The sequence below is a fragment of the Salminus brasiliensis genome, chromosome 24 (assembly GCF_030463535.1).
Source record: "Salminus brasiliensis chromosome 24, fSalBra1.hap2, whole genome shotgun sequence".
NCBI classification, from domain to species: domain Eukaryota; kingdom Metazoa; phylum Chordata; class Actinopteri; order Characiformes; family Bryconidae; genus Salminus; species Salminus brasiliensis.
Window position 1 is genome coordinate 26,349,059 of NC_132901.1, and position 27,431 is coordinate 26,376,489.

Here is a 27,431-nt window from a genome sequence, read left to right on the forward strand (position 1 = left end):
AAGCAGCGCTGCTGGTTTGCCCTCTATTTTGCCACCCAGCTCAGCTCCTCCGCTCGTCGTAGTCTGGGACGTATCTGCTCGGAACCATGGCTGGAACCCTAGCCCGCAAAGCTGTGGATCACCTCCGAAGCAAGGAGTTCAGGGACTATCTGATGAGGTGAGCTTCAGCCAGCTAGCAGGGCTGCGTGGAGAGTCGTGTGTCCTGCTGGTTTGGGCCTTGGCCCAGGTGAAGGGCATGTTTTGGGAGCTGTGCTGTGTGGCTGCCTGCAGGGGTCACAGCCTGACCTGGTCAACAAGGCTGATGTTATGGTTATGGTTATGGTAAATGGGGGTTACACTGAATTCTGGCTGCTTAAATTAAGATTATGCTCTTAAACAAAGTCATTCAGGATGTTTCTGGATGTTCTGCCTCCAGGTCCGGGTGTGTTTGGGTGAATATTTGGGGTGAAAATGATGTATTTTAGGCCTCAAATGTCTCAGGACATGTTTTAGACATCAGGGATAGATTGGTATCCATGTCATGTAGCTCGTACTGTTCTATAAGGCAGCTTTTAGGAGCCTTTGGGCCTTTTTAAGCTCTTCGGGCCGTTGGTTCCTTTCACCAGCATCACTGGGAACAGCTGTGACTTGGTGCTGGTCTTGGTCTTAATCACTTAATTATACAAGAAAGGTCTAAGATCAGATCAGATCAGCAGAAATGCTGCAGTTTTAGTCTTTAGATTGGTTTTAATTGTGCTTTGCTGGCCGATCCAGTTGGTCCGGTGGGGTTTTTAGTGATTGGGTCATTGTGAAGGGATTATTTATATACATATATATATATAATATATAAAATCTCAGACCATCCAAACCATTTAATCAAATCATTAACACATGCTTGTTTACTCTTCTCTTATTTCCCCCATGCTTTCCTCCCTCCTCCTGACCGCGGGACCTTCGCCGGCTCCAGCACGGTAAGTATTTCTTCAGTCCGCTGGTTTCCTATTAACCTGTGATGGCGTCACTGTTTTGAGCTCTGTAGGTGAGGCTCCTGCTGTGTACAGCTGACGCCCAATCAAGATGACCCGTCGGCCTCCCTTTATTTGGATGGGACACTGATATTTGCAAGCATCTGCACTCTATGGACAGAAGTATTGGGTCCTTCATTCAGTCCCATCATCATATACGCATATAAAACCAGGCCTCTAGTCCTGCAGTCAGCCTTTCTTCCACACATCAGTAAAAGAACGGGAGGTTCTGAAGAGCTCACTGAACTCCAGCGTGGTTCTGTATGTAATAGGAGACACCGCTGCTGCACCAACAACAACAAGTCAGCTGGTGAAATTTAGACCTTCCCTCCTAGATCTTCCTCCATCAGCTGTGAGTGGTGTTATTATTGAACAGTGGAAGAGTTTAGGAGGAACAGCTCACAGAGAGCAGCTCAGTGTCCACCGAGTGTCTGTCAGACCACGTAAAGTTACAGAGCGGGGTCAGGGCCGAGTGCTGAGCTCAGAGCAGAGTGCAGAAAAGCCTCCAACTGACTCAGTAACTGCAGCAGAGCTCCAGACCTGCTGCTGCTGCTGGTAGAGCTTAGAGCAAAGGAGGACCAGCTCCATATTAATACAGCCTATGGGTTTAGAATGAGAGGTCATAAAAGCGCAGCTAGGTGGAATGTGTAGGTGTCCCAATACTTTTGTCCATATAGTGTACTTTAGATGTTCTCTTCTAGAGGAAAAAAATATCATGAATATTTACAAACAGTAGTTCAGATTCTAGTTAACAGTAGTAATAATTTGGCCCATTGGTACAGAGTGTGTGTAAGTGTGTGTGTGTACCTGTACCTCTACCTGTACGTGTTGTGTTTACACTCTACATTGATGAGAAGTGAGTGAAAGGTTGACCGGGGGACTTTGAGACCTTGCTCTGACGCTTGTTAGTAAATATACACCAGGGTTCTTCAGTCCCAGCTGCGGGGGGCTGGTGTCCTGCACAGTTTAGTGATTTCTGTGAGGCATCTCTCAAGACATGGCCACCCTGGCCGGTCTGTGGTGCTGGTCGAATGCCGTTACACTGACGTATTGTACATTGACATTTTCTTTAGGTGATTTAGATTAGGGCTGGGCGAAATATGAAAAATATTATATCACAATATTTACGGGCATTTTCACGAGACACAATATTTATTGTGATATTTTTTGCCATACAGAGAAAATTCACCAGTAGCTGCAGGTACCCCAAAACTCTCACTTTTTATATTATTATTATTAATATTATTAATATTATTTATGAGCGTTTTTAATAGTTTTTTCTATTCCATGTAATTAAACAGGACTAATTACACTCCCTGTAATGAAGCATGCAGTTGGGTCAGTGTTCTTTAAATACTGATCTACAATAAACTCATAACAATAACGAAATGTGTCCCAATACCCAATATCGTCATATCGCCCAGCCCTAACTTTAATATTTATTAAAATTTAAATATTCATGCTAGGATTTTAAATGTAAATATATTTTCATGATTATTTATCTTGTTTTTGTTTGCTTGCTTGTTTGTTTGTTTGTTTGTTTGTTTGTTTTTTCAAGCATTTCTGGGGTCCAGTAGCAAACTGGGGGCTGCCCATTGCTGCAATCTCTGACATGAAGAAAAGTCCAGAGATTATCAGTGGAAGAATGACCTTTGGTAAGTGAGATGGACTAGTTAAAAGTCCACCCAGCACCAAAACACAGCCTTTTTATGGCTAAATTGCATCAACGACTAACATATTGGGAAAGAGGACACTGCGGTCTGTCCCCTGATTGTGTTTGTGTTGTTTTAAATAATGGAGACATTGGGAGGTAGGGGGGGGGTCAGTCTGTAGCTGGTGAGAGGGTATGGGACTGTCCTCTATTTGTCTTTTCTTTGAAACCAGTTACAGCAGAAACGCCTCCCATTAATCTGCCACCACTCTTCCTGAGCTCCAGTCAGGAATGTCTTCTTCCACCTCCTCAGGGCCTCACATTCCCCCAGCCCTACCTCGCCCCCGACTCTACAACAGCAATTAAAATTCATATTTGGATGCACTTTTCCTTTTTTTAGATTAGTTCACAGCAACCCTGAAATTACTCCCTCTGCCCTGGGGTGTGAAATGATAGCCTTGTAGCCTTGTAGCCTTGTCTTACTGCCTCACACTGATGTTTTTACCAGTTTGCTCCAGTGTAAAGTCTAGGAAATCCCAGTTCTCATGACGTGAAGGTGGGAGGAACCTTTCAATAACTACAAAAATGCAAAGCCCACCGCATGTTAGAATCCCGGATCATGCTGCTCGCCATCAGCAGCCGGAGTCAGAGAGAGCACAGACGACCTTGCTCTCTCAGGGGTGGGTTGAAGGCACTTCCTCCCCACATCACTCCCAGGGGGCGTTACTAGTGATGGGGAAAGGAGGAGTTCAAATGAATGGGATTGGGTAATTGGCCGTCTAGAATGGGTAGGAAAAATGGGATAAAAAAAACTGTCCAAATGTTTGTGGACACCCCTTGTAATTAATGTTGCTGCACCCACCGCTGACACACACACAGCTTGTATGATCTCTGTAGGGAAGTACTGTCAATAGAAAAGGAGCAGATAAACCTAGATAAACCTGTTGGCACTACTAACTAGCTTTTGTGGCTGAATGCAATCAAATCTTCACAGCAAGGCTCCGCCAAAATCTAGAAAGCCGCCTTCTCTTTTAAAATACCTTTGATATCGGAATAATTAATGCATGAGCTGGTGTCCCAGTACTTTAATGGTGCTCTGTTAAGGCTCATTTATTCAGTTTGCTCTTGTTCCTGTGGTCTCCAGCTCTCGTCTGCTACTCCATGCTGTTCATGAGGTTCGCCTACAAAGTGCAGCCGAGGAACTGGCTCCTGTTCGCCTGCCACCTGACCAACGAAACGGCACAGCTCATTCAGGGAGGGAGACTCATCAAGTACAAGTAAGCATGTAGCTGTATTACTGATTGGCTTTTACTAAAATAAGACTTGAAAGATTATAATTAATGAGATTTAATCCATATTTCAGCAGAAATACAGTGTAATCTACCCTCTGAGCTTTACATCTGAGCGTTTACATCTCTAATAATAGCGCTTATACGGCTCTGTAAAGAGAAAAAGAGAGAGAGAGCTGGGGGGGGGGGGGGGAGTTGGGGCCAAACTAGGGATGCACTGATCCGATATTGGGATCAGAGATCAGTCCAAATATTAACAAAATTAGCTGGATCAGATATCGGATAATTAGGCCGATCCATGGAACTGATCCGTTTACTATAATTTGTTGTAAAATGTTTGCGATGTTCGATTACTGCCTGTATATTATGTTACTTATTTATTCTCAGGTTCAGCTGCTAGATTTTATTTTAAATAACTGTTTACATGAAATATTTAGAAATACGACTGATTACCGCTTTGTGTGTTTGATAAAGTGAATCTACTTATTTTCATTTGATTTTTTAAAAATAATATATAAATATTATATAAATATATATAAATATAAATCTTTTAATAAGTTTGACTAGAGCTGGGCAATATGACTATTTTGATGTCAATTTTCTTATCGTGATACAAGATGCTTTTTTTTTGAGCATGATCGAGATTGATTGAGGATATCAGCAGTGCTTACATAACACTACTAATCAGCTGCATGTTTCATTGCGAACAGTGTAATTAAGAATTAATTAACTGGATAAAGTGCAGCACATTTCAGAAAAAATCACTGTAATAAATATGGGTGTAGTGTTTAGATGGTAGTTTTTAAAAAAATCCATCACTACTGATGCATTTTGTCTGCGATCACATCTGTCCCGATGAATGTCGTGTATCGTGAAAATATCTTTAAATATTGTGATATAATATTTCCATATCGCCCAGCTCCAAGTTTTATTATTATTTTACATTTGTCGATGTCCTGCACAAATGTATTATATTATTTTAATGACAAATAAATAGCAATTTAGTAAATTTATAGCTGTGTTAATTTGTTATATTTTGTTTTATGAAGTTAGTAAAGTAATGATTTAAGTCAATCCCACATGGTGAGGTTTACAGTTTATTAATTCAGCAGTGGTGTCGGAACTGAATTCGGATCAGTGTCTGCCTAGGCCAAATTTGGTCAGATGATTCATTTGCGTTATATATATATAGTATATTTATAGCTGTAAAGAAGATGTATGTGTATCTTATCTGTCTGTGTATCTTATCTGTCTGTGTATCTTTCTGCAGCATGGAGAAAAAGGTGGCCAAATGATGAGCAGCTGTCGGGTGTGGAGGATTTCTGTGATTAACGGTCACTGTTCAGATCACAGCTCACAGAGACGCCAATCTGACTGAACATTAAATATGCAGACACTCAAGTTTTATTGATAACTGATCGAAATACCTGTCAAATTCACCTCTTGTACTAAACCAATTATACACTGATTTATTGCAGTTATTCTGCGCAGGCTTTCTGAAAGGATTGGGAAAGGACGGAATGTACAGAAAATGAGATGTTCATTTTTTGATCGCCGTTACGCACAATTATTATTCTTTTTAGTTTTTAGGTTCGCATCCAGGGATTGGTGTATGTAATTGTCATTTCGACTAATTTATGCAGAACTATACATGGCTGTGTATATCAGATTAACGTCCGATCTTATGGTAAATAAAAACTGTCCAAACCTTCTTAACTAGCTCGTTCACTTTCTTTTGAAATCTGCAAGGGTCGTAAACAGATGGTCCTGCTTTTGTTGGAGTGACTGTCTCTACTGTCCAGGGAAGAAGACTTTCTGCTAGATTCTGGAGCAGCATTGCTGTGAGGATTTGAGGTCCATGAGGTCAGGGTGTTGAATCATCGCCACCTCACCTTTATCCTGAATCCCCAACTCATCCCAAAAGTCTTGGATGGAGCACTGTCCATCATTCCAGAGAACACGGTTTCACAGTTACACAGCTCAGAGCCTGTAGATTCTATAGAACCTAAAGATCCTGCAGTACAGAGCCTGTAGATTCTATAGAACCTAAAGATCCTGCAGAACAGAGGCTGTAGATTCTATAGAACCTAAAGATCCTGCAGAACAGAGGCTGTAGATTCTATAGAACCTAAAGATTATGCGGTACAGAGGCTGTAGATTCTATAGAACCTAAAGATTATGCGGTACAGAGGCTGTAGATTCTATAGAACCTAAAGATTATGCGGTACAGAGCCTGTAGACTCTATAGAACCTAAAGATCCTGCAGAACAGAGGCTGTAGACTCTATAGAACCTAAAGATCCTGCAGAATAGAGGCTGTAGATTCTATAGAACCTAAAGATTATGCAGTACAGAGCCTGTAGATTCTATAGAACCTAAACATCCTGCAGGACAGAGCCTGTAGATTCTATAGAACCTAAAGATTATGCGGTACAGAGCCTGTAGATTCTATAGAACCTAAAGATTATGCGGTACAGAGCCTGTAGACTCTATAGAACCTAAAGATCCTGCAGAATAGAGGCTGTAGATTCTATAGAACCTAAAGATTATGCGGTACAGAGCCTGTAGATTCTATAGAACCTAAAGATTATGTGGTACAGAGCCTGTAGATTCTATAGAACCTAAAGATCCAGCAGGACAGAGCCTGTAGATTCTATAGAACCTAAAGATCCAGCAGGACAGAGCCTGTAGATTCTATAGAACCTAAAGATCCAGCAGGACAGAGCCTGTTGATTCTATAGAACCTAAAGATTATGCGGTACAGAGCCTGTAGATTCTATAGAACCTAAACATCCTGCGGTACAGAGCCTGTAGATTCTATAGAACCTAAAGACCCTGCGGTACAGAGCCTGTAGATTCTATAGAACCTAAACATCCTGCGGTACAGAGCCTGTAGATTCTATAGAACCTAAAGACCCTGCGGTACAGAGCCTGTAGATTCTATAGAACCTAAACATCCTGCAGTACAGAGCCTGTAGATTCTATAGAACCTAAAGATTATGCGGTACAGAGCCTGTAGATTCTATAGAACCTAAAGATTATGCGGTACAGAGCCTGTAGATTCTATAGAACCTAAAGATCCAGCAGAACAGGGGCTGTAGATTCTATAGAACCTAAAGATCCAGCAGAACAGGGGCTGTAGATTCTATAGAACCTAAAGATCCTGCAGAACAGGGGCTGTAGATTCTATAGAACCTAAAGATTATGCGGTACAGAGCCTGTAGATTCTATAGAACCTAAAGATCCAGCAGGACAGAGCCTGTAGATTCTATAGAACCTAAAGATTATGCGGTACAGAGCCTGTAGATTCTATAGAACCTAAACATCCTGCAGTACAGAGCCTGTAGATTCTATAGAACCTAAAGACCCTGCAGTACAGAGCCTGTAGATTCTAAAGAACCTAAATGTGAACAGGGATTGGGTAATTGGTCTTCAAAATTGAGTAGAAACATTTTTAAAAACAAGGTCATATTTTAACAATTTTATTAACATAAAAATACAATTATAAATAGAAATTACTCAAGACGTTGTTGTTCATGTTCTTCCGTACTTTGTAAACAAAAATGCATGAGCGTAGTTTTGCACACTCCTTCCAACGCAAACGCAAATGTTAACGTCTAGTTCGTACATCTCCAAACCAGCAGCTCTACAGGCGAAGCCAGAAACCTTCTTAACTTTCAGTGATTGATATCTATTTTTAGTAAAAACTCAAATTGAACATTTTACTTAAACTTGTTGCAAATATAAGTTTTACTTTTCCTCAGAAATAATGTTAATAAGTAATTTTAGTGTGAAAGAATCAGTGTTTTACTCTTCTAGACCTCAGTAGTTTAATACAGATCCTAAAGATCATACCGATACTAAAGATTCTGTAGTATAGTTCCCAAAGGTCCCACAGAACCTAAGGATCCTGCAGTACAGAGCCTACAGATTGTAAAGATCTAAAGTAAATCTAAAGGTCCTACAGTACACATTTTATAGAACCTTAACATTCTAAAGATCTTACCGAGACTAAAGATCTTGTAGTACAGGTCCTAAAGATTCTACAGATCCTACATAACCTTAAGATCCTACAGATCCTATAGGTCCCACAGCACAAGGAGATCCTAAATGTCCTAAGGTTCCTGCAGTACAGAGCCTACAGATTCTAAAGACCATGCAACTTATCCTACAGAACCTAAATGTTCTAAACATTGTACAGATCCTACAGCTCCCACAGAACCCACTAATCCTACAGTACAGATCCTACACATCCTATACGTCCCACATATCCTAAAGATCCTAAATATCGTAAGGATCCTACAGTACAGAGCCTACAGATTCTACATATCTTAAAGATTATAGATACTAAAGATACTGTAGTATAGATCCTAAAGGTCCCACATATCTTAAAGATCCTAAATATCCTAAGACTCCTGCAGTACAGATCCTACAGATTGTAAAGAATATACAACATCTCCTACAGAACCTAAAGATTCTAAAGATCCTACATTCCTACAGTCTGACATGGTAATTCAGAGGACACAGGACAAGCCCTATCAGGTTTGAAAGAGCTTAGGCCGAGAGTTTAGAGTTCCTAACATGGGCGTGACGCTGACTGCGGAATGACGACATGGCTTCAGTGGTCTATGATAATTCTTCTGTTCTCTCACTTGGATCTTCATCCCGCTGTAGGACACGGCCGTCAGAAGAGGTAGTACAATAAAACTTGTACATAACAGTGTTGATCCTCGTGAAACACAGACAACCAAAAGTGCAAAATCAAGTGAAAATGCAAACATTAAAAAAGTTTCACAGAGTTTTCATTTTTCATTCTGCCGTCAAAAGTCATCTCCAGTGATGACGACACCATTTGCGATCTGGTTCTCCAGGATCATCAGGTCGTCGTCCTGAACGGAAACACATGCTCAGAGTTAATGGGTTAAGCTTTTTTCTTATGAATCCAGGGCTGCTATCCTGGGCTCACCACCAATTTTCAAAACTAGGCAAATATATATAATATACAAATTATTATTTTTCTAAATCAAAAACTGCAGTTCTGAATAGAAAAACGCAGAACTAGGAGGGTATGTCGCACGTCATTTGTGCTTCATTATTACTCTAATTATGCAAAACAGTAATAATTTCTCATCAAATTCTGTTTTAAATGAGCTTATGTTCATTTAAAAAAACATAGTGCATCCAACAATAGACAAAAAGCCTCGTGCATTTTTATTAAGTGTCAGAAAACACGGTAGCACACAGTAAGCTCTGATTCTACAGATCCATTTTAGGAAAACAATTCACTATGGCCAATGGAGCGTAGAATGTGATGCCCTCTGGTGGCGGATTAAAAAGAAAAAAGCCTCCTTCCTGTTGGGTTTATGTGGTTAACTTATAATAGTGATGATAAGCTTTTTTATTAAATAATCACTTTCATATGTTATAAAGGCAGCTCGAAGTGCTTCATAATACAAAGTAAGATAAGATAAAATAACAAATTAAATGAAATTAAATTAAATAGAAAAAATAAAACAGAATTACGTCGATTTATTCTAATTCTCGGACGGCCTTAATTTCATTGTGTACCACAGAATATATAAACCCGTGCATTGTCAAAACCCTACAAAACAACTAACTAGCTTTGCCTAATCAAAGTCTCAATCAAGCGTTAGACGCGAAGGACGGTTACTCACCTCATCTACTTCTTTGTAGTCCTTCTCAGTGCTTCTGTAGGCCAGGACATGGATGAGGGTGTACACTCTGTTACAGAAAACATAATAAACACCACTTAACATGCAGCTCCATCCGAGACATTCACCGACTCTCATGAGACATAGCAGGTGCTCAGAACAGCTGAACTGTGGTACCTGTGGTAGAGCATAGCCAGGAACTGGATCAACAGAAGGACAGCAAACGACAGCAGGAACATTAAGCTGAGAGGTTCCACTTTCAGAGGTTCATCAGACAGAGTGCCGTTGGGGAAATATTTGGGAATCTTGATGCTGATCACATCGTTGCCAATTTCTTGAAGGATGAACGTGGCCACGACCCACAGGACGTTCACGATGAAGTACAGAAACACGGCCTGGAGGAGAGAGAAGTGTGGTTCTGTGAAGCTACGGAACTCAGGAACTGCGAAGATTAGGTCTGAGCTTAGCCGAATAGCCACCTACCTTGTTCCTTAGGGACTTCAGCTCCCGTTCCACAGCTTCCTGATGGGCTTTAGGGTCGTTAATGGGTTCTAGGTAGCGCTCTATCAGTTTGTTCCAGAAATCGTTCTCATCCTGGTCAAGGACGGGAAGCAAACGTTTAATTAAAGGTTAGTTAAAGGTTCCTTAGTGCACAGAAGCTTCTACAGCAGTACCAGCATTACCTCACTCAGTTTCACCACCTGGGGGGCCACCAGGGTTCTCTCGATGGCTCTTTTGACCCTCGCCTCCAGCCTCTTCATGCGGTTGGTCTTCAGGATCCTTCGGGCTGACTCGTTCAGGGCGTCCTGCAGCTGCTCCAGTTGGATGTCAGACAGGATGTCTTCGGGACCCACCTTGTCCTTCAGCTCCTCGTTGATGGTGTCTGTTAGCATCTGCACCAGCTCCTCACACAGGTCTTCCTGGTTCTTGTTCCTGAGGGTGTACCTAATCTGCTCCTGCAGGTTTCTCTTCATGTTTGCGTAGGTGAGCTTCTTCAGGAACTCCGTTTTCACCGGCTTGACCCAGTCTGCCAACAATTTACAAACAATAATTAGATGCGCTTGTGAAAGAAGAAGGCCTGATGTGGACGTTTGGGCCACTTTAGTAGACACACCTACACTGTATGTCCAAATAGGTGCCAGTATTGACTAATGAACCCATTGGCACCATGCTGCCTAATGCCAGGCGTGCCAGCATTGAGCTGTGGAGCCGTGGAAGAACTGTGTTCTCCATCCAACATTTTTAATGAGTTGGGAATGAGGTGGGGTGGTGATCATCCAACACCCTGACCTTATTAATACTCTTATTGCTGAATGCAATCAAATCCTCACAGCAATTGTGCAGCAATGCTTCCCTGGACAGTTGAGGCTCGTACAAAAGCAGGATAATCTCTTTTGAATATCCTTGATTTCAGAAGAAACGACAAAATCTCGTGTCCCAATACTTTTGTCCATGTAGTGCATCTTGTTAATACACCTTGAGACTACAGCTCAACCATCTTAACCAGAGTTCCTCTAGCTATTCATCAGTGGTCAGTTTCTGACCACAGGACCACTATTCTGAACAAAGTAGGCACCCCAGCAGGACCACCACTACCTTGACGATGATTTCGTCTGATCCCGCTCCAATCCTTCCAATGTTTTCGTGGACAATTCCACACTAGTCCATGATCGGGCTACCAGTTGGCTACCAGTTAGTTACTTAGTTATGTAGAAGGGGCTGATAAATGGTGCAGATGGGCTACAGTCAGTAAACCTGTTTAACGGCACTGTTTAAAAGGGTTCCTTAAGGGTTCTTAAGGTCTTATACAGAACCACAGCATCTTAAAGAACCATTTGGTTGCTTAGGCAGCTCCCCTGTCGGACTTACCGCTCTCAGGGACGACCTCCTTTTCTTCCTCCTCCTCCTCAGCCTCAAAATCATTCATGTAGGTGTTATCATCATCATCATCATCATCATCGATGTCATCATCCTCATCGTCGTCGTCATCATTAAACATGTCTGTTTTTTTCTCAGTGCTGCTCTCGCCCTCGCTGTAAGCACATTCCACACAAATCCAGACTTACTTTACTTAAGAGCCAGTGTTCGTCTGGATCAATTACACTAGCTGAAACCATGCGTCCACTCAAAACTCACGCCAGCAGTCCCTACCTTCGCTCAGAATCGGTGTCCAGGTCGCCGTCTTTGGAGGTCGGAGGTTTCCTGAGGCCTTCTGTCGTCTCAGGAACATCTCTGCTGTTTTCTACCATGTTCTTCACAGTCTGAGGTGCAGGTTTCTGACTTTCCTGTGCGGTCATCTCCTTCATCTCAGTCTGGACAGCCGGAGTGTTGGTACTGACCGCTTGCTGGATTTGCTGGAGGACCAGATTATCCGTTTCTTGGGTGACCTGGATGTTCACGTCCCAGCAGCAGAGCTTGCAGTTGCGGTTGCACAGAACGCCTGTATGCTTCTTCTGCTCCTGGTCCTTGTTGGACTCTCGGGTTCCCCAGGAGACGTTGTTCATGTTCACCAAGGAGTAGATGGTGAGGAGGAGGTAGCCGCTGGGAATGCAGATGAAGTACATGAGGCCGTAGATGATCATGCTGAACTCCATGGGATGAAGGATTGCTGTGACCAGGTACAGGACAGTCATGGAGACCAGGAATATCCCGGTAGGTGTGATGAATGTGCCTTCCTTAATCATGTCACCTGTTGACACATTCATATTAATATCTTTGTGATAATACGGCACAGATATACGGTTCAAACATTTCCTGAATCTATAGACTCCGCACTTTCCATTGCATCTCATTGGCAGATCATACGTGACTCGCGTCCGGACTTACGAGGCTATAAATACAGGTTAAGATTCTTGTCTCGGCTTCTCAACGTGTCTAACTAGGAGCTTGGTGGGAATCTGACCCAATTGGACACTCAGAAACCTGTCTTCTGCCTCTCGCCATTTATGAATATCATATTCAGATTGCAATTTCAATGCTTTAGTGAAGCTGAGACTCTGGTAAACTCATTTCAAGCACCGGGACAATTCGTCCATGTGAGAAATTGTATGTTTTTACAGGAAATATGAAGAATTTCTAATATCTGACTGCAATTTTTCAGGGTTAGGGTCTGAGTATCTCTTGTAGGTGATCTAGGTCACATGGGGTCTCACTATAGAGAGAGCTGAGATTGTTCTGAACTAAGGATATCAAACATATATGGGTATTATCTAATATGCAAGTGGCTTTGAGAACAAACAAACATTGAGAAAATGCCCTTATAGACACCAAAGGGTTAAATCCACCCACCGAGTCAAGTCTGGCCTGAGTATTACTGCACTACGAGTCTCACATCCCTGCCCACTTGAAATGCAAAGGTGCAGAACCAACGATAGACGCTTACCAATGATGGAGAAGAAGGCTGCCGTCATCAGGAAGGCATACAAGATGCTCAGAATGGAAGCGATGGTGAGCTGGAAGTTGGTTTTGGCCAGGAAACAAATGAGCATGTAAATAACTGGAGGTATGACCGCTATGATGATGGACAGAGTGCCGGAGATGGAAAACACGAACTGGAAAGCCCCTAAAGAGAAAGCAGAAAGGAAGAAAGCAGCCTGTGATGATTGGGAATGAGCTAGCAATGCACTACCAGGGGCTCAGAGTGGCTCTGAGTGGTTTATTAGGTTGTGAAGCACAGTTCGAATCCCAAGCCATGCCGCTTTGCCATCAGCAGCCGGAGTCAGAGAGAGCACAATTGGCCGTGCTCTCCAGGTGGGTAGATGGCGCTCTCTCCCCATATAAATAAATTCCCATGTTCCAAGTAAGAAATTTCAACTGGAATGCTCCCAAAGTCGGATTTCCAACTCGGAGAGTCAGGAGAGCCTCACTTACCCCAAGTTCAAAATCCAAGAGGGCCACTCTGTACCTCATTAGTGGTAAAAGCAGTAGCATTATACTGTATGACAGCAGTGTTTTAGCACTTCTAGCTATCTCATTCGAGTGTCTCATTAAATCACATAAAGTCGTACACACAGTACTGATCATCATCTATCTGTGGACGTGTTGGTCCTTGGTGTTTCGATGCTCAGAATACAGCATAATGCATTGTTTTTGGTGATGCTAACAGTGCTAACATGGGGCATTAAAAGTGGGACATGTTTTGGTTAGATTCGTCATAAAACACCAGTACAGGATCGTCAAACCCAGAGCCGTCCCAAAGCATACTCGAATTACGCGGCTGTTTAGGACCCCAACGCCACCAGGGGGCCACCAAGAGCATCAAAATATCATGATAAAAATCTATATTTTTTAAAATAACGTTGTGGTATAAAAGGAAATGGTATTACACAGATAAAAGCAATGTTTATATTAATATTATATTATTTTCATAGATGGATAACCAGTGCTATGTTAATCAATTCCAGCTGTTGGCTGCTGCCACTGTTGGGTAAATGGGTGGTGGATAAAGGCCCGGGCGCGTATTCAGCGTATTGCGCAATATCTCTCTCCCTATAAAATGATGAAGCATCGGGTACTGAGGTAGTGGTATGGGGGGACCCTGAAGACCCTCCTCTTCTGAGAGTACTTGGACGATTAGAGTACTATGGTGGCCTTATTGTCTTGTGTTTAGTAGAGTCTAAGCTTAGAGGTATCCTTTGATTTATTGGTCTATTCTAACTAGCTGAGGTTTTTCTTGGGTAAATAGCAAAGTACTTTGTAAGTCGCTCTGGAGAAGAGCGTCTGCTAAATGCCATAAATGTAAATGCAAATCACACGTGGTTCATAGGCTTGTTTTGAAGGCTTAAAGAAAGCAAACCTAAATAACAGCAGAGATTTGATTGATGCCCTCTTGATGCTCTCCTCCACTCAAACCAGCAATGTTTTGTTCAAGCCCCATGTCTGTGTTTAACCCAGACGAATTTCCCAGCATTTCAAGGTTCTTTGGATGTTCTTTGGACCACAGGGACGCCTGGTAATACTGACCTGCAACCATCAGGGTGACCGAAGCAGGACCAAGAATGGAGGAGGCCACAGTGAAGATCTGGTAGAAGATGTACAGCATGGATATGGAGGAGTTCCTCTTCACAGTCTCTCGCCCACTGTGCAGGAGGTCCAGAGTGTTGGCAAGGGTGGAGGGACCCCAGCGCCGTCTCTGATTGTAGAACTCCTTAAACTCTTGCGGAGAGTTGGTGTAGGCATCTGAGGCGGCGTTGTACTCCACTCTCCAGCCCTGCTGCAGAAGCAGCGTGCAGAGCCAGCGGTCCTCACCTGAAAAGGCATTGTGATTACGGTGGGCAGATGTTCCATGGACCATACCATACATAGAGATACTGCATGAGACCAGTGGTGTAAAAAATGTTCTGCATGCCAGTAGACCACTCATGTCCAAATGTTTGTGGACACCCCTTCTAATGAATGCATTTAGCTGCTTTAAGTTGCACCCCTTGCTGACACAGATGTGCAAATGCACACACACAGCCTGTCTAGTCCCTGTAGAGAAGTATGGCCAATAGAATAGGACTCTCTGTAGAAGATAAACCTGAACCTATCGGCACCATGCTGCCTAATGCCAGGCATGGGCTGGAGGAGGGGTATAAAGCCCCCCAGCAGTGGAGCAGTGGAGGAACTGTGTTCTCTGGAGTGACGGATGGTGGTGCTCCAGTGCTCCTGTACTTTTGGGATGAGTTGGAGAGTTGGGGATGATGAGGTAGGGTGGTGATCAATCATCCAACAATATGACCTCACTAACACTCCTTTTGCTGAATGCAATCAAATCCTCACAGCAATGCTCCTCTCAAATCTAATAGAAAGCCTTCTTCCCTGGACAGTAGAGACAGTTACTCCAACAAAAGCAGAATAAACTCTTCTCAAATTATGTTGATTTTTGGGGCAGGTGTCCCAATACTTTTGTCCTGTGTCTAATTGATATTATAGTGTATATATTCTATCCTATATGATATATCCAATATAACAGTTATGGACTCCACTGCAAATCCTTTGGGATTTTGCAGATTTATTTAAATGTGAAGAGCATAGCTAGCTAATTTTATATCTATAAACTAATCTATGCGAGCCAAGATAGCTAATATAAATCTGCAGACCAGAATTAGTTCATAATTAATAACGTTATCTTATAAAGGTTATACTATAATGTTAAATTACACTGCCACTGACATTCAGCACTGGCTGCACACAGAAAAACAAGCCAGGCTAGCATGAACAGACCAATGCTAATCATCGGTTTCCTCGGCTAACGTCATTATACCAGTCCCAGGTGTCGCCTTTCAGCTGGAAAGTCAGTGCAGGTGCAGGTTGCCCTTAGTCAGCATTAGGCTAGCTAGTGTAATCTTACCTGGCACAACCTGGCTCTAGTGCTGGCAATGCCATTAGTGGGTCAGCATGGTGGATAACACTGCTTCCAATAAACCAATAGACCAAATTAATTGATATGATATTATATTATTGATCATTTCAATTGCGGCCAGGTTACCTTGATCGTACTGGACATACTCGGAAGCTCTGGTGGCCTTGGTGGTGTATCGCTTCAGAACGTTGTCGTCCATCAGAGCCGACCCTCTGAACAAGCTGAAGCATCCAGGGCTGCACAGCACACACCCGAACACGTGCTCCGCCGTCTTCTGCAGCCAGTGACCCACAGCGTACTCAAACTTCTGATACCACACCATCGGGCCTGCAGACACATGGTCACTTTCATTAGAAGAGAATGGGGTGGATCAGAAACTCCAGATTTCTGATTTCTTACTAGGGTAGTCACAATACCACAAGCAATGCATAATATAATAATATTAATAATAATATTATAATAATATAACATATAATATGCTATAGGATATGTAGTAAACATGGATATCTGAAGCTTGTTCAAGTCATGCCGTGTTTTATTTGAAGTTAACAGACATTTTAGCATATGCTTAACCTTTATAAACTATATGGACAAAAGTATTTGGACACCTGCTCATCTCTTCTGAAATCAAGGCTATAAAAAGAGTTTATCCTGCTTTTGTTGGAGTGACTGTCTCTACTATCCAGAGAAGAAGGCTTTCTACTAGATTTTGGAGGAGCATTGCTGTGAGAATTTGATGCCATTCAAGGAAAAAAACGTGTTGATGTTGGATGATTGATCACCACCCCACCTCATCCAGCATCATTCCAGAGAACACAGTTCTTCCACTGCTCCACAGCTCAATGCTGGGGGGGCTTCATACCCCTCTACCAGCCCACGCCTGGCATTAGGCAGCATGGTGCCTATGACTTCATGCTAATCTGCTCCAGACATTTCTAATTCTAATGGCAGTACTTCTGTATATGGACTAGACAAGTCATGTGTGAGCATTGGCACATCTGCTTCAGCAAAGGGTGCAACTTAAATAGCTGAATGCATTCATTAGAGCAGGTGTCCACAAATCTTTGGACAGTAACTGGAGAATTACAGCTTGTATTCGCAGACTGTGGTGTATTTTACCCATTCCAGTGGGATGAATCCGCCCACAAGCCGCGCCCACGTTGGCGTACATTCGAAGTCGGTCAATCAGCAGAATCACAGCCGAGGGGTGGAAGTCCGTGTCTCCGTCCAAAGCCAAGATGTACGTGTTCTCATCTGAGATGTATTTCCTTTTACTGTCATTGTCAAAGTTTGGCAGGAGGAAGGCCTGTCCGTCCAGTGACACGAGGCTGGCACGGCATGGGTTGTTCTGTCTCTGTTAGTAACAGAAAAAGAAATGACCATGAGAAAAATGAGCTGTTAATAGATAACAGATCTAATAATAATTAAATCAAAATCAAATTTTTAATATGAGTCGACTTACTGTTATTTTTTGGGGATTTTTGACTATATATCCTTTCCAGCCCAGCAGGTAGTACATATACATAATCTGTGAAGAAAACACAGTGTAGTGGTAACGCTCAGGGCCCCATCATCGCTATCCCACACCCCGCCAACAGTCTATTTTCAGGCCTGATTTGATTTCATTCAGCGACAAGAGCAGCGTTAGGATGATCACCACACACAGATATCCAGAGCATTGTCTAATAGCTCTAAAAGCTACGTCACAAGCTTTTACTACACGAAAGTAATTTGAGCATGAGGGTGGACACCTGTCACCTGTCACCTGTTTTATGGCAGTTATTATTATTTTTTCATTTGCCCTCACCTGTGACCATCTCTTCTTGTTTCTGATCAGCTGTTTGTCCTTCAGGTGGATGTACAGCATGTTTCCCTCTGGCATCACGAACACGAGCCGCCCGCCATACGGAGTTTCAATGATGGAGACCTCGTCCGGCTCTTTATTTGTGTATACTCTGAAGAGAAAATCATATTTTATTAAAAATAAATTTCATTTCTGTGAATACTGTTGGCAACCATGCAGTAACCCTTTAACAACTCACCATATACTATGGTACAGCTTATAAAAAGGCACTCTATCAAAGGGGTTATGGGTGTTTCTGGGGCATAAACAGATGATAACACTTGATTACCTGTACACCTCCGTCACAACGTGTATGAGATCGTTCACATATGAATTGATGAGCTTTGTTCCAGATTCTTTTTCAATCTGAAAGGCGTCATCCACATAGATATGGCACTCAAAGTCAAAATAATCCTTGTGTTCCTCTTTTGGGTCTCCTCGGTATCTGTCCAATCTAAAGGCAAAGCACACTTGAGTGAATTAGACATGTGACAATAAATAAATGAATACATCTCTATAGCAAGATATACTTTATTGTGTTTAGAGCCCAGCTGGAGTCCAAATTTTGCTATTATGTATTGGACAAAAGTATTGGGACACATGTTCAGGCATGTTCAGTCTCTCCTGCTTTTGTTGGAGTAACTGTCTCTACTGTCCAGGGAAGAAAGCTTTTCTACTAGAATTTTGGAGGATTTGAGGATTCTGCCACTGCTGGTAGACCCGTATGACCGTACGCTTCTATACACCTGCAGATCATCCTCGTGCAGCGCCATCTGCAGGAGCCTGAAGTTACTACCTCCTCTATATATATAGCATATAATTGTAGCCTTATTATCCCTATGCAGCGCCATCTGCAGGAGCCTGAAGTTACTACCTCCTCTATATATATAGCATATAATTGTAGCCTTATTATCCCTATGCAGCACCATCTGCAGGAGCCTGAAGTTACTACCACCTCTATATATATAGCATATAATTGTAGCCCAATCATCCTCGTGCAGCGCCATCTGCAGGAGCCTGAAGTTACTACCACCTCTCCAGGGAGCTCTCTCTGTCTCTCTCTGTATATATATATATATATATCTATATATATATATATATATATATATATAGAGAGAGAGAGAGAGAGAGAGAGAGAGAGAGGGAGAGAGAGAGAGAGCATGTAATTGTAGCCCGATCATCCTCGTGCAGCGCCATCTGCAGGAGCCTGAAGTTACTACCACCTCTATATATATAGCATATAATTGTAGCCCGATCATCCTCGTGCAGCGCCATCTGCAGGAGCCTGAAGTTATTACCAATAAATAAATAAATAAATAAAATACCTGAACATTGAAGTGAGGATCTTAAGCATCTCATCGTATGTTTCGTGCCACATTGTTGCACACAGGTAAATGACACAGTTCTCCACATCTTCGAAGCTACAACAAAAGAAAAGAAAAATGATGTAACAAAATTACATAAAAAATTCACCTAGAAACAAACTTTGAGCCGGACTGAGCTTAGGACAAGAGGTTTACTTCTCTGGGTTCTTCACTTTCATTTTGGTGTTCAGCAGCATAGACTGGTCAATGAAGGCCGACTCGTACAGGCGTCGCACGAAGAGCTGGGAGGTTCGCTCGATTCGTGGCACCTTCATGTTCCAGACGTAGTACGTGCACGTGATGAGCCCCAGCCACATGCAGACGCCCTCCAGAGCAAGCATGGAGAATGGCCAAAGCGCATAATGGCTGTTCAGTGATGTCCTGCAGATGCTGTTCGAGAGCTCCAGGAGGACCACTGGTGTCCTGTTGCTGTCCTTCAGCTGGTCCAGACCAGAGCAAAAGTTCAAGAAGGGGTTGTTGATTGGTGTGTAGTTGAAGTAGGCGATTTCTGCGCCCACATCCAGGTTGCCTGCTTTGGTCAAGAAGAGCGTCAAGCCTAGGATCAGGGTGGCGGGACCGGTCAAGGAGACGGGAAAGGCGAAGCTCATCCTGACAGCATGGATCTTGCAGGCCACGACCCCGAACCAGTGACAGGCAGCAGAGCAGAAGGCCTGCAGGAAAAACACCCCGAGGCCTGTTTGCAGGGCGTCTTGCTGTATTTGTGAGAACGCTGGGAAGCTGATGGTGGGCTTAGCGATCACGCCGTAATAAAGGAAGTACGCCCCAATAGTGATGGCGATCCTCACGAAACTGGCGACCATGTACGCGAAGTCTCGGAAGCCGTCCAGTTCGCTCAGCATCTCTTGAATGCTGCCGCTGGCCTGTAGACAGTTCTCCCACCAGTTCAGCGAGATCAGCAGGGAGGCGAATATGGCGACACCCACGTAAATAAAACAGTCGTCGTATTCCTTTGTAACGTAAGACGATATCCGCACGTAGTAGTCAGAGGCCAGCAGGCTGTAGCCGATGAGCACCAGAATCAGGGAGCAGATGGGGAAGATGATCATCCAGCGCTGGTGCTGAAGACGGAAGACTATCTGCAGGATGGAGGTGAGGATGCAGACTCCTCCAGATATGAAGAGGTTGGTGAGCACGTCAAATTGCGGCATTATGATCAGAACCAGCACCGCCGTCCCGACTGCCACCAGGGACTCGATCGCGCAGATCTTTAACAGGAACAGTGAAATCAGTAACAGCACTGTAAACTGGTCCAGCTCCACAGTGGGGGCCATATATATATATATATATATATATATATATATATATATATATATATATATATATATATATATATATATATATGGGTCATGCATATATTTTAATAGGTAGAAAAATACATGTATATATCTATACACCGATCAGCCATTACATTAGTACCACTGAGCAGGTCTCTCTTGTGCCGTTCGAGGCAAGGCCTCCACTTCTGAAGGTGTCCTGCTGTGGTATCTGCCACCAAGACTAACCATAGCAGCAAGACCTGTAAATTGTGAGGTGGGACCACTGCATGCCGGGAGCACCCCTCAAAACCTGGCTGATGTTTTGGAGATGTTCTGCCCAGTCGTCTATCTAGAACATCCCAGTCTGGTTCTGACTGTTCACTTGCTGCCTCATATAGCCATTTTTTTTTACTTCACCTGTCAGTGGTATTAATGTTATGGCTGATTTAAGGTGATGAACATCTGTCAGATCGACTCACAATCCCTAAGGTCTTCACGTTGGGGGAGACGTAACTCTTGAAGGCACATTTCCACAGACACTTGAGGAACACTAGCAGGTTGGGCATCACCACGATGCACATCAGCAGGAGCGTGTAGAACTGCCTGTCTGTTTGACTCCTCAGGGAATATGGGCTGGACAGTATGACGAGGGTGAGCAGAGAACCCTGAGACATGATCAGTTGAGGTTAAGTTGTTAAGCTGTTCTGCGATCGAGAACCACATTGTCCACTGAGGATTCAGGTGGATAGAAGCAGAAGATACACTCTACTAAGGGTTCTTTAACGGACGCCATAGAAGAACCAAAACCAGTGTAGCAAAAATTTGTGTAGCAAAAATGTGTGAGTGTAAAGAACCCTTTAAAGATTTAAGGAACCCTATCTCTTGATGTCAAGGTTCTTTACCAAGGTAAAGGTTCTTCACAAGCTTCACATCTCCATTAAAACCAATGGTTCTTCATGGAAAATTGATTCCAACACAGGGTAGAAGAGCCACTCTTGTAGCAGAAATGTGTGAGTGTGAAGAACTCTTTAAAGGCTTAAGGAACCTTCTCTTGATGTCAAGGTTCTTTATCAATGTAAAGGTTCCTTACATGCTTCACATCTCCATTAAAACCATGGTTCTTCATGGAAAATTGGTTCCAACACAGGGTTCTTTAAACAAAACCATAAAAGAACCACTTCAGGTTCCATGAAGAGCCATTTGTGTAGCAGAAATGTGTGAGTGTGAAGAACCCTTTAAAGGTTTAAGGAACCTTCTCTTGATGTCAAGGTTCTTTACCAAGGTAAAGGTTCATCACATAAACACATCTCCAGAAACACGGTTCTTTAAGTTCAGAGAACCTTTATTTTTAAGATTGCTTTGTAAAAAATAAAGCTTCTACAGAACCTTTCAGCTCAGTACTTTTAACCGAGTTCCTGAATTAAGACACACCCATTAAAAAGGTTCTGTAGAACCGAACCAATGGATCCTATGTGGAACCTGTAGTATTAAATATAACGACCCTGTTTACAGTAAGTACTATTAGATTAGTGGTTCCCTGCACGTGACATTGACATTTTGTGGGTTCTGTTAGGGCAGGGTTGTGGGTTCGATACCCAGGCCCAGCAAGCTGCCACTTCTGGGCCCTTGTGCAAGACCCTTAACCCTCTTTGCTCCCCAGGTGCCACAGTGATGGCTGCCCACTGCTCCGGGCATGTGTGCTTACTGTCACAGTGTGTGTTTGCTCACTAGTGTGTGTGTGTGTGTGTGTGTGTGTGTTCACTACACAGGTGGGTTAAAGACGGAGGCCAAACTCCATCTGTTTCCATCACTACTGGTGAAAATGGCTGCCTTGCCCTGTCTTGTTAGTTAAAGTAAATAGACCCCATAAAGTCTATCAGCTGCAGGAAAGACCTAGACATCCCTCACAACCATACCTGAGCTGATAACCACTGATAATGACCCGTTTGGGTCCACCTTTTAGATTGTACAGCCTCCTTTATGTTCCTGTAGAGACTCGACTCTTCTTACGCTTGTAGCACCTTTACTCCTACAGGTGTGGACGTCATATGACTGGTTCTGGACTATAGATCATACCAGGAATTCTCCTTCAGGTTGTCATAGACCCAGACCATCACAACCTTCAGGAAGACGCTGGCTGAAGATAACGCAGTGCAAAGTACTCGAGGCTCGGTCCCGTCATAAATTCTCCCCCAACCCTGGTTAATTACAGTGGAGACAACAAACATCTCCATATCAGGGCGCAGTTACCTCTGTTTAAATAAACAGAAAGAGGTGGGGCTGTAGTTAAGAAGGCTCTCTGCCCTGTACAGTAGGCCATAAAGAACCTACGCCATGCATTTAACAATCAGTCAGAAGTGGCAGAAGTTTACGCAGCTGCCCAACGGCTTACATTTACTGTTTTCAGTCATTAAATAGACATTCGGTTGAAGATAAACACATACAATTATGATTGATTCCTTTATAATGCTGCTATTACACATTTTAATTTTAAATAATTTGTCTGAAACTGGAAAACGGTTATAAATATTAGATGAGTCTAGAATTAAGAAGAGAGCTGTAGCTAGCTACATATTACAAAATATGAATAATAAAACTGCTAGTGCAAATGTAGCAGGTTTAGCTAAAGTTTAGCTTTATTCATTTAACTTCATTAATTTGACTTTAAATATGTTAGAAGAATGCATTATTATATTTTGAGTATTTTGTTTCACTATATTATTTAATTTTATTTATTTATTATTATCATTATTATTAATAAGAAGAGAGCTGCAGTTAGCTACATATTACAAAATAAAACTGCTAGTGCAAATGTAGCAGGTTTAGCTAAAGTTTAGCTTTATTAATTTAACTTAGCTAATTAATTTGACTTTAAATATGTTAGAATAATGCATTATTATATTTCGAGTTATTCGTTTTGCTATATTACTTCATTTTATTTATTTATTTATTATCATTATTATTAATAAGAAGAGAGCTGTAGCTAGCTACATATTACAAAATAAAAGTGAGTGCTAGTGTATCAGGTTTAGCTAAAGTTTAGCTTTATTCATTTAACTTAATTAATTTGACTTTAAGTATGTTAGAACAATGCACAATTATATGTTGAGTATTTTGTTTAAATGAATAATTTTATTTAAATAAATAAATAAATAATACATATTTTTATTTATTTAAATAAATAATTTTGTTAAAACTGTTTTAATTTAAATAACTAAATAAAATAAATACATTTAATTTATTTATTTATTTATTATTAATAAGAAGAGAGCTGTAGCTAGCTACATATTACAAAATAAAACTGAGTGCTAGTGTAGCAGGTTTGGCTAAAGTTTAGCTTTATTGATTGAACTTAATTACTTACAATTATGCACAATTATATTTTCAGTATTTTGTTTCACTGTATTATTTCATTTTATTTATTTATTATTATCATTATAGCTTTTATTTTATTTTGACAGCACTTTCCCACCATTACTCGCTGAGGAGAGACGTAACCAGCGTTGCTGGCTAGTTTATGTTCAGTTTAAACTGTTAAAAAAGGTGTAATATTGTGAAAAGAAAACATACATTTTGTGTAATCTCACTAATTAATAATAATATACAGTTTTTAGGTGCGTTTTGTGCTGTTTGTGGAGTAAACGTCGATTAAATGCAGTGTGTAGCTCTGTAGCTGGTCAGCCTGTAGCGATGCAGCTGGTGTGAGGAGGCCGAGGCTGCTTATCGTTTGGTGAGAGTAGTTTGTGCTCAGCTTGTCCTATTTTGTTTATAATTAGCTGGAAATATTGAGAATAAATAGCGTATAAATGTAAATATGACCAGCAGTCACTGCTGGGTTCATATCTGAGAGACTGTAGGTTTGTGTTTTACTCCTATTTAAAGCCAGAATTAGCTTTTATGAATGAATAATGAATATGAAGCCAAATCAAGCTCCCAATAGTCCATGTGAGTCACACAGCCAATATCATTATGAATATTAATAAGGCAACACTCAGCATGTTCCATGTATGAATGTGCTGCTAATCAGCTCATCGATCAGCTCAGCTCGCTGAGAAAAGCGTGTGTGAGGAGACTGTGGCTGTTTATAATAACTGCATTTTAATCCCTTTCATTCAGACGGTTCGGAGGACAGTCGAGGAGGAGAACCAGCAGTCGTGGCCGTGCACCTGGGGGGCGAAGAAAGGGCCGGCTGCACAAGGTGGGAAAGATCAGTGTCTATAATTAAGAAATTGCTGAAAGACACATGTAAAAAAAAAGGTAAAGGTGCACGTATTTGTACAGCAAAATGTGTCCTCCACATTTAACCATCTGTGATAGTGAACACACACTCACACACACTAGTGAGCTAGGGGCAGTGAGTACACACACACCCAGAGCGGTGGGCAGCCAACTCCAGCGCCCAGGGTGCAGTGAGGGTAAAGGGCCTTGCTCAAGGGCCCAACAGTGGCAGCTTGCCGAGCCCGGGAATCGAACCCACAACCCTGTTATCAATATCCCAGCGCTCTAACCGCTGAGCCACCACTGCCTGTGTGTCTCTGAAATGGTGATCTTACAGGAGAAGGCCAAAATGTGCTCAACTTTGAATGGAAGTCAATGTAAAATAGGAGCTTGGAGCATTTCTATTGGTCCATTCATCCAGAATTGAACACAGTGTACAGAAGCAGCTAAAGGGTTCAAACCATGGAGAAAACTATAAACGGACGAAAATGGAGATACGGGCACGTCTGCATTTTGCACATTTTCGCTGTAGAAGCGCAAGATGGCAACGATGTTAGCGATGATTAAATATTTACATTTACATTGAAAGCATTTAGCAGATGCTCTTTTTTCCACTGTTTCGCTGCTATCAGCTAGGATCCAGAAGATCCCTCTACGCTTAGACTCTACTAAATACAGAAGTCAGTGTGGAGACCACAGTACTCTACACACTCCTGAGTACTCTCAGAAGAGGAGGGTCTTCAGTCTGGGTTTGAGGACAGTGAGTGTTGGACTCTGCTGTTCGGACACCCAGGGGAAGTTCGTTCCACCACTTCGGTGCAGGACAGTAAAAAGTCTGGACGCCCGTCTTCCGTGGATCTTAAAGGATGGCGGGTCGAGCCGAGCCGTACTTGAAGCTGCAGAGGCCCTTGGTCTGATCGGCTTTTGACCGTATCGCTATACATATTGTGTTCAGATGTGATTTTGTTTTGTGAGAATAAAGTCAAGATTCCTCTATAAGGCAGGATATTATATGATTGGCAAAAAGAGCCATTAAAAATGTGCAAAATACATAAAAAGACACAATATTGCAAAGAATTATTATTATTAACACTTAAAATAAGCTACATCAACCTTGGCTACAGTGAAAACAGTGATAGCAGACCAAAATGTAATCTACCTTCTAAGTTCTAGCGTCCCTTCGGCCAATAGTTCCTTCAATAGCGAGAATTTGTTGCCTATTTAATCATTAATTTTTAAATAAGGTTTTTAGAACGGCAACTATCCATTTTATAAATTAAGTTATAATAAAAATAAACACCCAGAATATTTAAAAAGTATTTAAAAGTGATCAGAACCTCTTATATCATATAAGTGATACTCTAAATACATTCATTAGTTAATTTTAATCATTTAATTAACATTTAATAACCTCTGATGTCTCCAGGAACATAAAATATTGAATAAAACACTTTACAGTATCTTCTGGTGTATAGCTTGGAGTACCTTAATGTAACTACACTACTGTATTACTGAGTACAGTAGTGTCCACTACAGTGAAAAGCTCTGAAAATTCACCTTGCTGACGACAGCAGTGGCCAGAACCATCAGGCCCACCAGCACGGCCATGATGCGCTGTGTTATCCGAAAACATGTTCGCTTCTTTTCTTTCTCCGCCCCAACTGGGTTCAGCTGAAAGGGATCCCATGTGTCCCTGTGAAAGGCATTATATACAAATATTACATATTTATTTGTTAAAATAAGCACAAATCTCATATAGAAAGCACATTTGCCAAATTGAGGGGAAAATCTAATTCAGAGGGTTTAACATGTGTTCCAGTGTATTCGCTTAGGCCCAAAACAGAAACTGTGTTTAAAATTAGCAGAAAAATGTAATAAGGGGCTCAACTTGTGCAACTGTATATAATTACCATTACATAATGTCTTTTTTATTAATATCTATTTCATAATCACTTGTCATGTATTAACATGTTAATATAATTACAGAACTGTCATCAGTGGTACTGTAAGCTGTGCCTGGAAGGCTAGGCTTAACCATTCCTAATCTAGAACTTACTTAATCATAATAGAAATGAAAAATATTAGATATTTAGACAATATTTAAGAAGATTTCACTCGCTAAAATACCATTTTGTCGTAACAGTAGAGAGATTAGTTTAAAACACTGGATTATTCCTTTAATTTAAAACCTTTATGGTAAAATGGCCAGTAAAAGTGTAATAATAAGCAAAAGTCCATGTTCAACCAATATCTTCCCTTTTAGTATTTTAACACTGTATCTTTATTTACATAAAATCGTCAGCCATTATATCTTTTAACAGGACCGAAAACTAATCCAAGTAGTTCTATAGTCTGTATATTAATTAACCCCATCTTAAAACAACATATAAGAATTGAATGAACTAAAAATCAATAGATTTGCTTTGTCTCTACCTGTGTCTAAACTCTCTCTTTTGACCTCGGTTCCTTAGTTCCTCCATGGCGTCCTGCTATTCCATCAACAGACACGTATGAAGTAACATTCAGAGATTAGTTTCCTTAAGGTCGTTGCCTGGAGTTATCGCTGAACCCTGAGTCCTGTCCCATCTACTTTTTACATGCAGTCATAAACAGGTACAAGGATCACCTGGGCGTAGATTCCCCTTGAGGCTTCAACCGGGAAATGGTAGGTATGGATATGAAGCCAAAACTAATTATCTCATCAAATTTATTAAACACTCAAATTATAAAAGCACAGTATATGAATAAGAATCCATTGGGGAAATATAATT

General features: G+C 41.7%; 2 protein-coding genes across 2 annotated transcripts; one reads left to right on the plus strand and one right to left on the minus strand.

Moving 5' to 3' along the window:
- mpc1 (mitochondrial pyruvate carrier 1) lies at positions 1 to 5,660 on the plus strand. Its single transcript, XM_072669870.1, has 5 exons — positions 1 to 157; positions 947 to 950; positions 2,563 to 2,659; positions 3,800 to 3,932; positions 5,215 to 5,660. Exons 1-5 carry the CDS (start codon positions 87 to 89, stop codon positions 5,237 to 5,239), a joined length of 330 nt encoding a protein of 109 aa, XP_072525971.1. The 5' UTR covers positions 1 to 86; the 3' UTR covers positions 5,240 to 5,660.
- A 3,103-nt stretch (positions 5,661 to 8,763) lies between these two features.
- On the minus strand, positions 8,764 to 27,140 carry chs1 (chitin synthase 1). The gene is made up of 19 exons (XM_072670066.1): positions 27,094 to 27,140; positions 26,218 to 26,353; positions 20,922 to 21,107; positions 19,322 to 20,391; positions 19,127 to 19,222; positions 18,091 to 18,255; positions 17,766 to 17,913; positions 17,421 to 17,486; positions 17,078 to 17,312; positions 16,085 to 16,285; positions 14,578 to 14,862; positions 12,998 to 13,177; positions 11,767 to 12,304; positions 11,485 to 11,648; positions 10,299 to 10,642; positions 10,099 to 10,209; positions 9,793 to 10,010; positions 9,619 to 9,685; positions 8,764 to 8,832 (listed from the first exon to the last, which is right to left on the minus strand). The coding sequence occupies exons 1-19, from the start codon at positions 27,138 to 27,140 to the stop codon at positions 8,764 to 8,766; spliced, it is 4,326 nt and encodes a 1,441-aa protein (XP_072526167.1).
- Between the last annotated feature and the right edge of the window lie 291 nt (positions 27,141 to 27,431).

Coding starts and splice junctions, on each gene's coding strand:
- mpc1 (XM_072669870.1), top strand. CDS start 87: ATGGCTGGAACCCTAGCCCGCAAAGCTGTGGATCACCTCCGAAGCAAG. Junction 2,660..3,799: donor CAGTGGAAGAATGACCTTTG/GTAAGTGAGATG, acceptor TGTGGTCTCCAG/CTCTCGTCTGCTACTCCATG. Junction 3,933..5,214: donor GGGAGACTCATCAAGTACAA/GTAAGCATGTAG, acceptor ATCTTTCTGCAG/CATGGAGAAAAAGGTGGCCA.
- chs1 (XM_072670066.1), bottom strand. CDS start 27,140: ATGGAGGAACTAAGGAACCGAGGTCAAAAGAGAGAGTTTAGACACAG. Junction 20,392..20,921: donor ACGTGAAGACCTTAGGGATT/GTGAGTCGATCT, acceptor TTCCTGTTAAAG/ATCTGCGCGATCGAGTCCCT. Junction 10,011..10,098: donor TGAAGTCCCTAAGGAACAAG/GTAGGTGGCTAT, acceptor TCTCTCCTCCAG/GCCGTGTTTCTGTACTTCAT.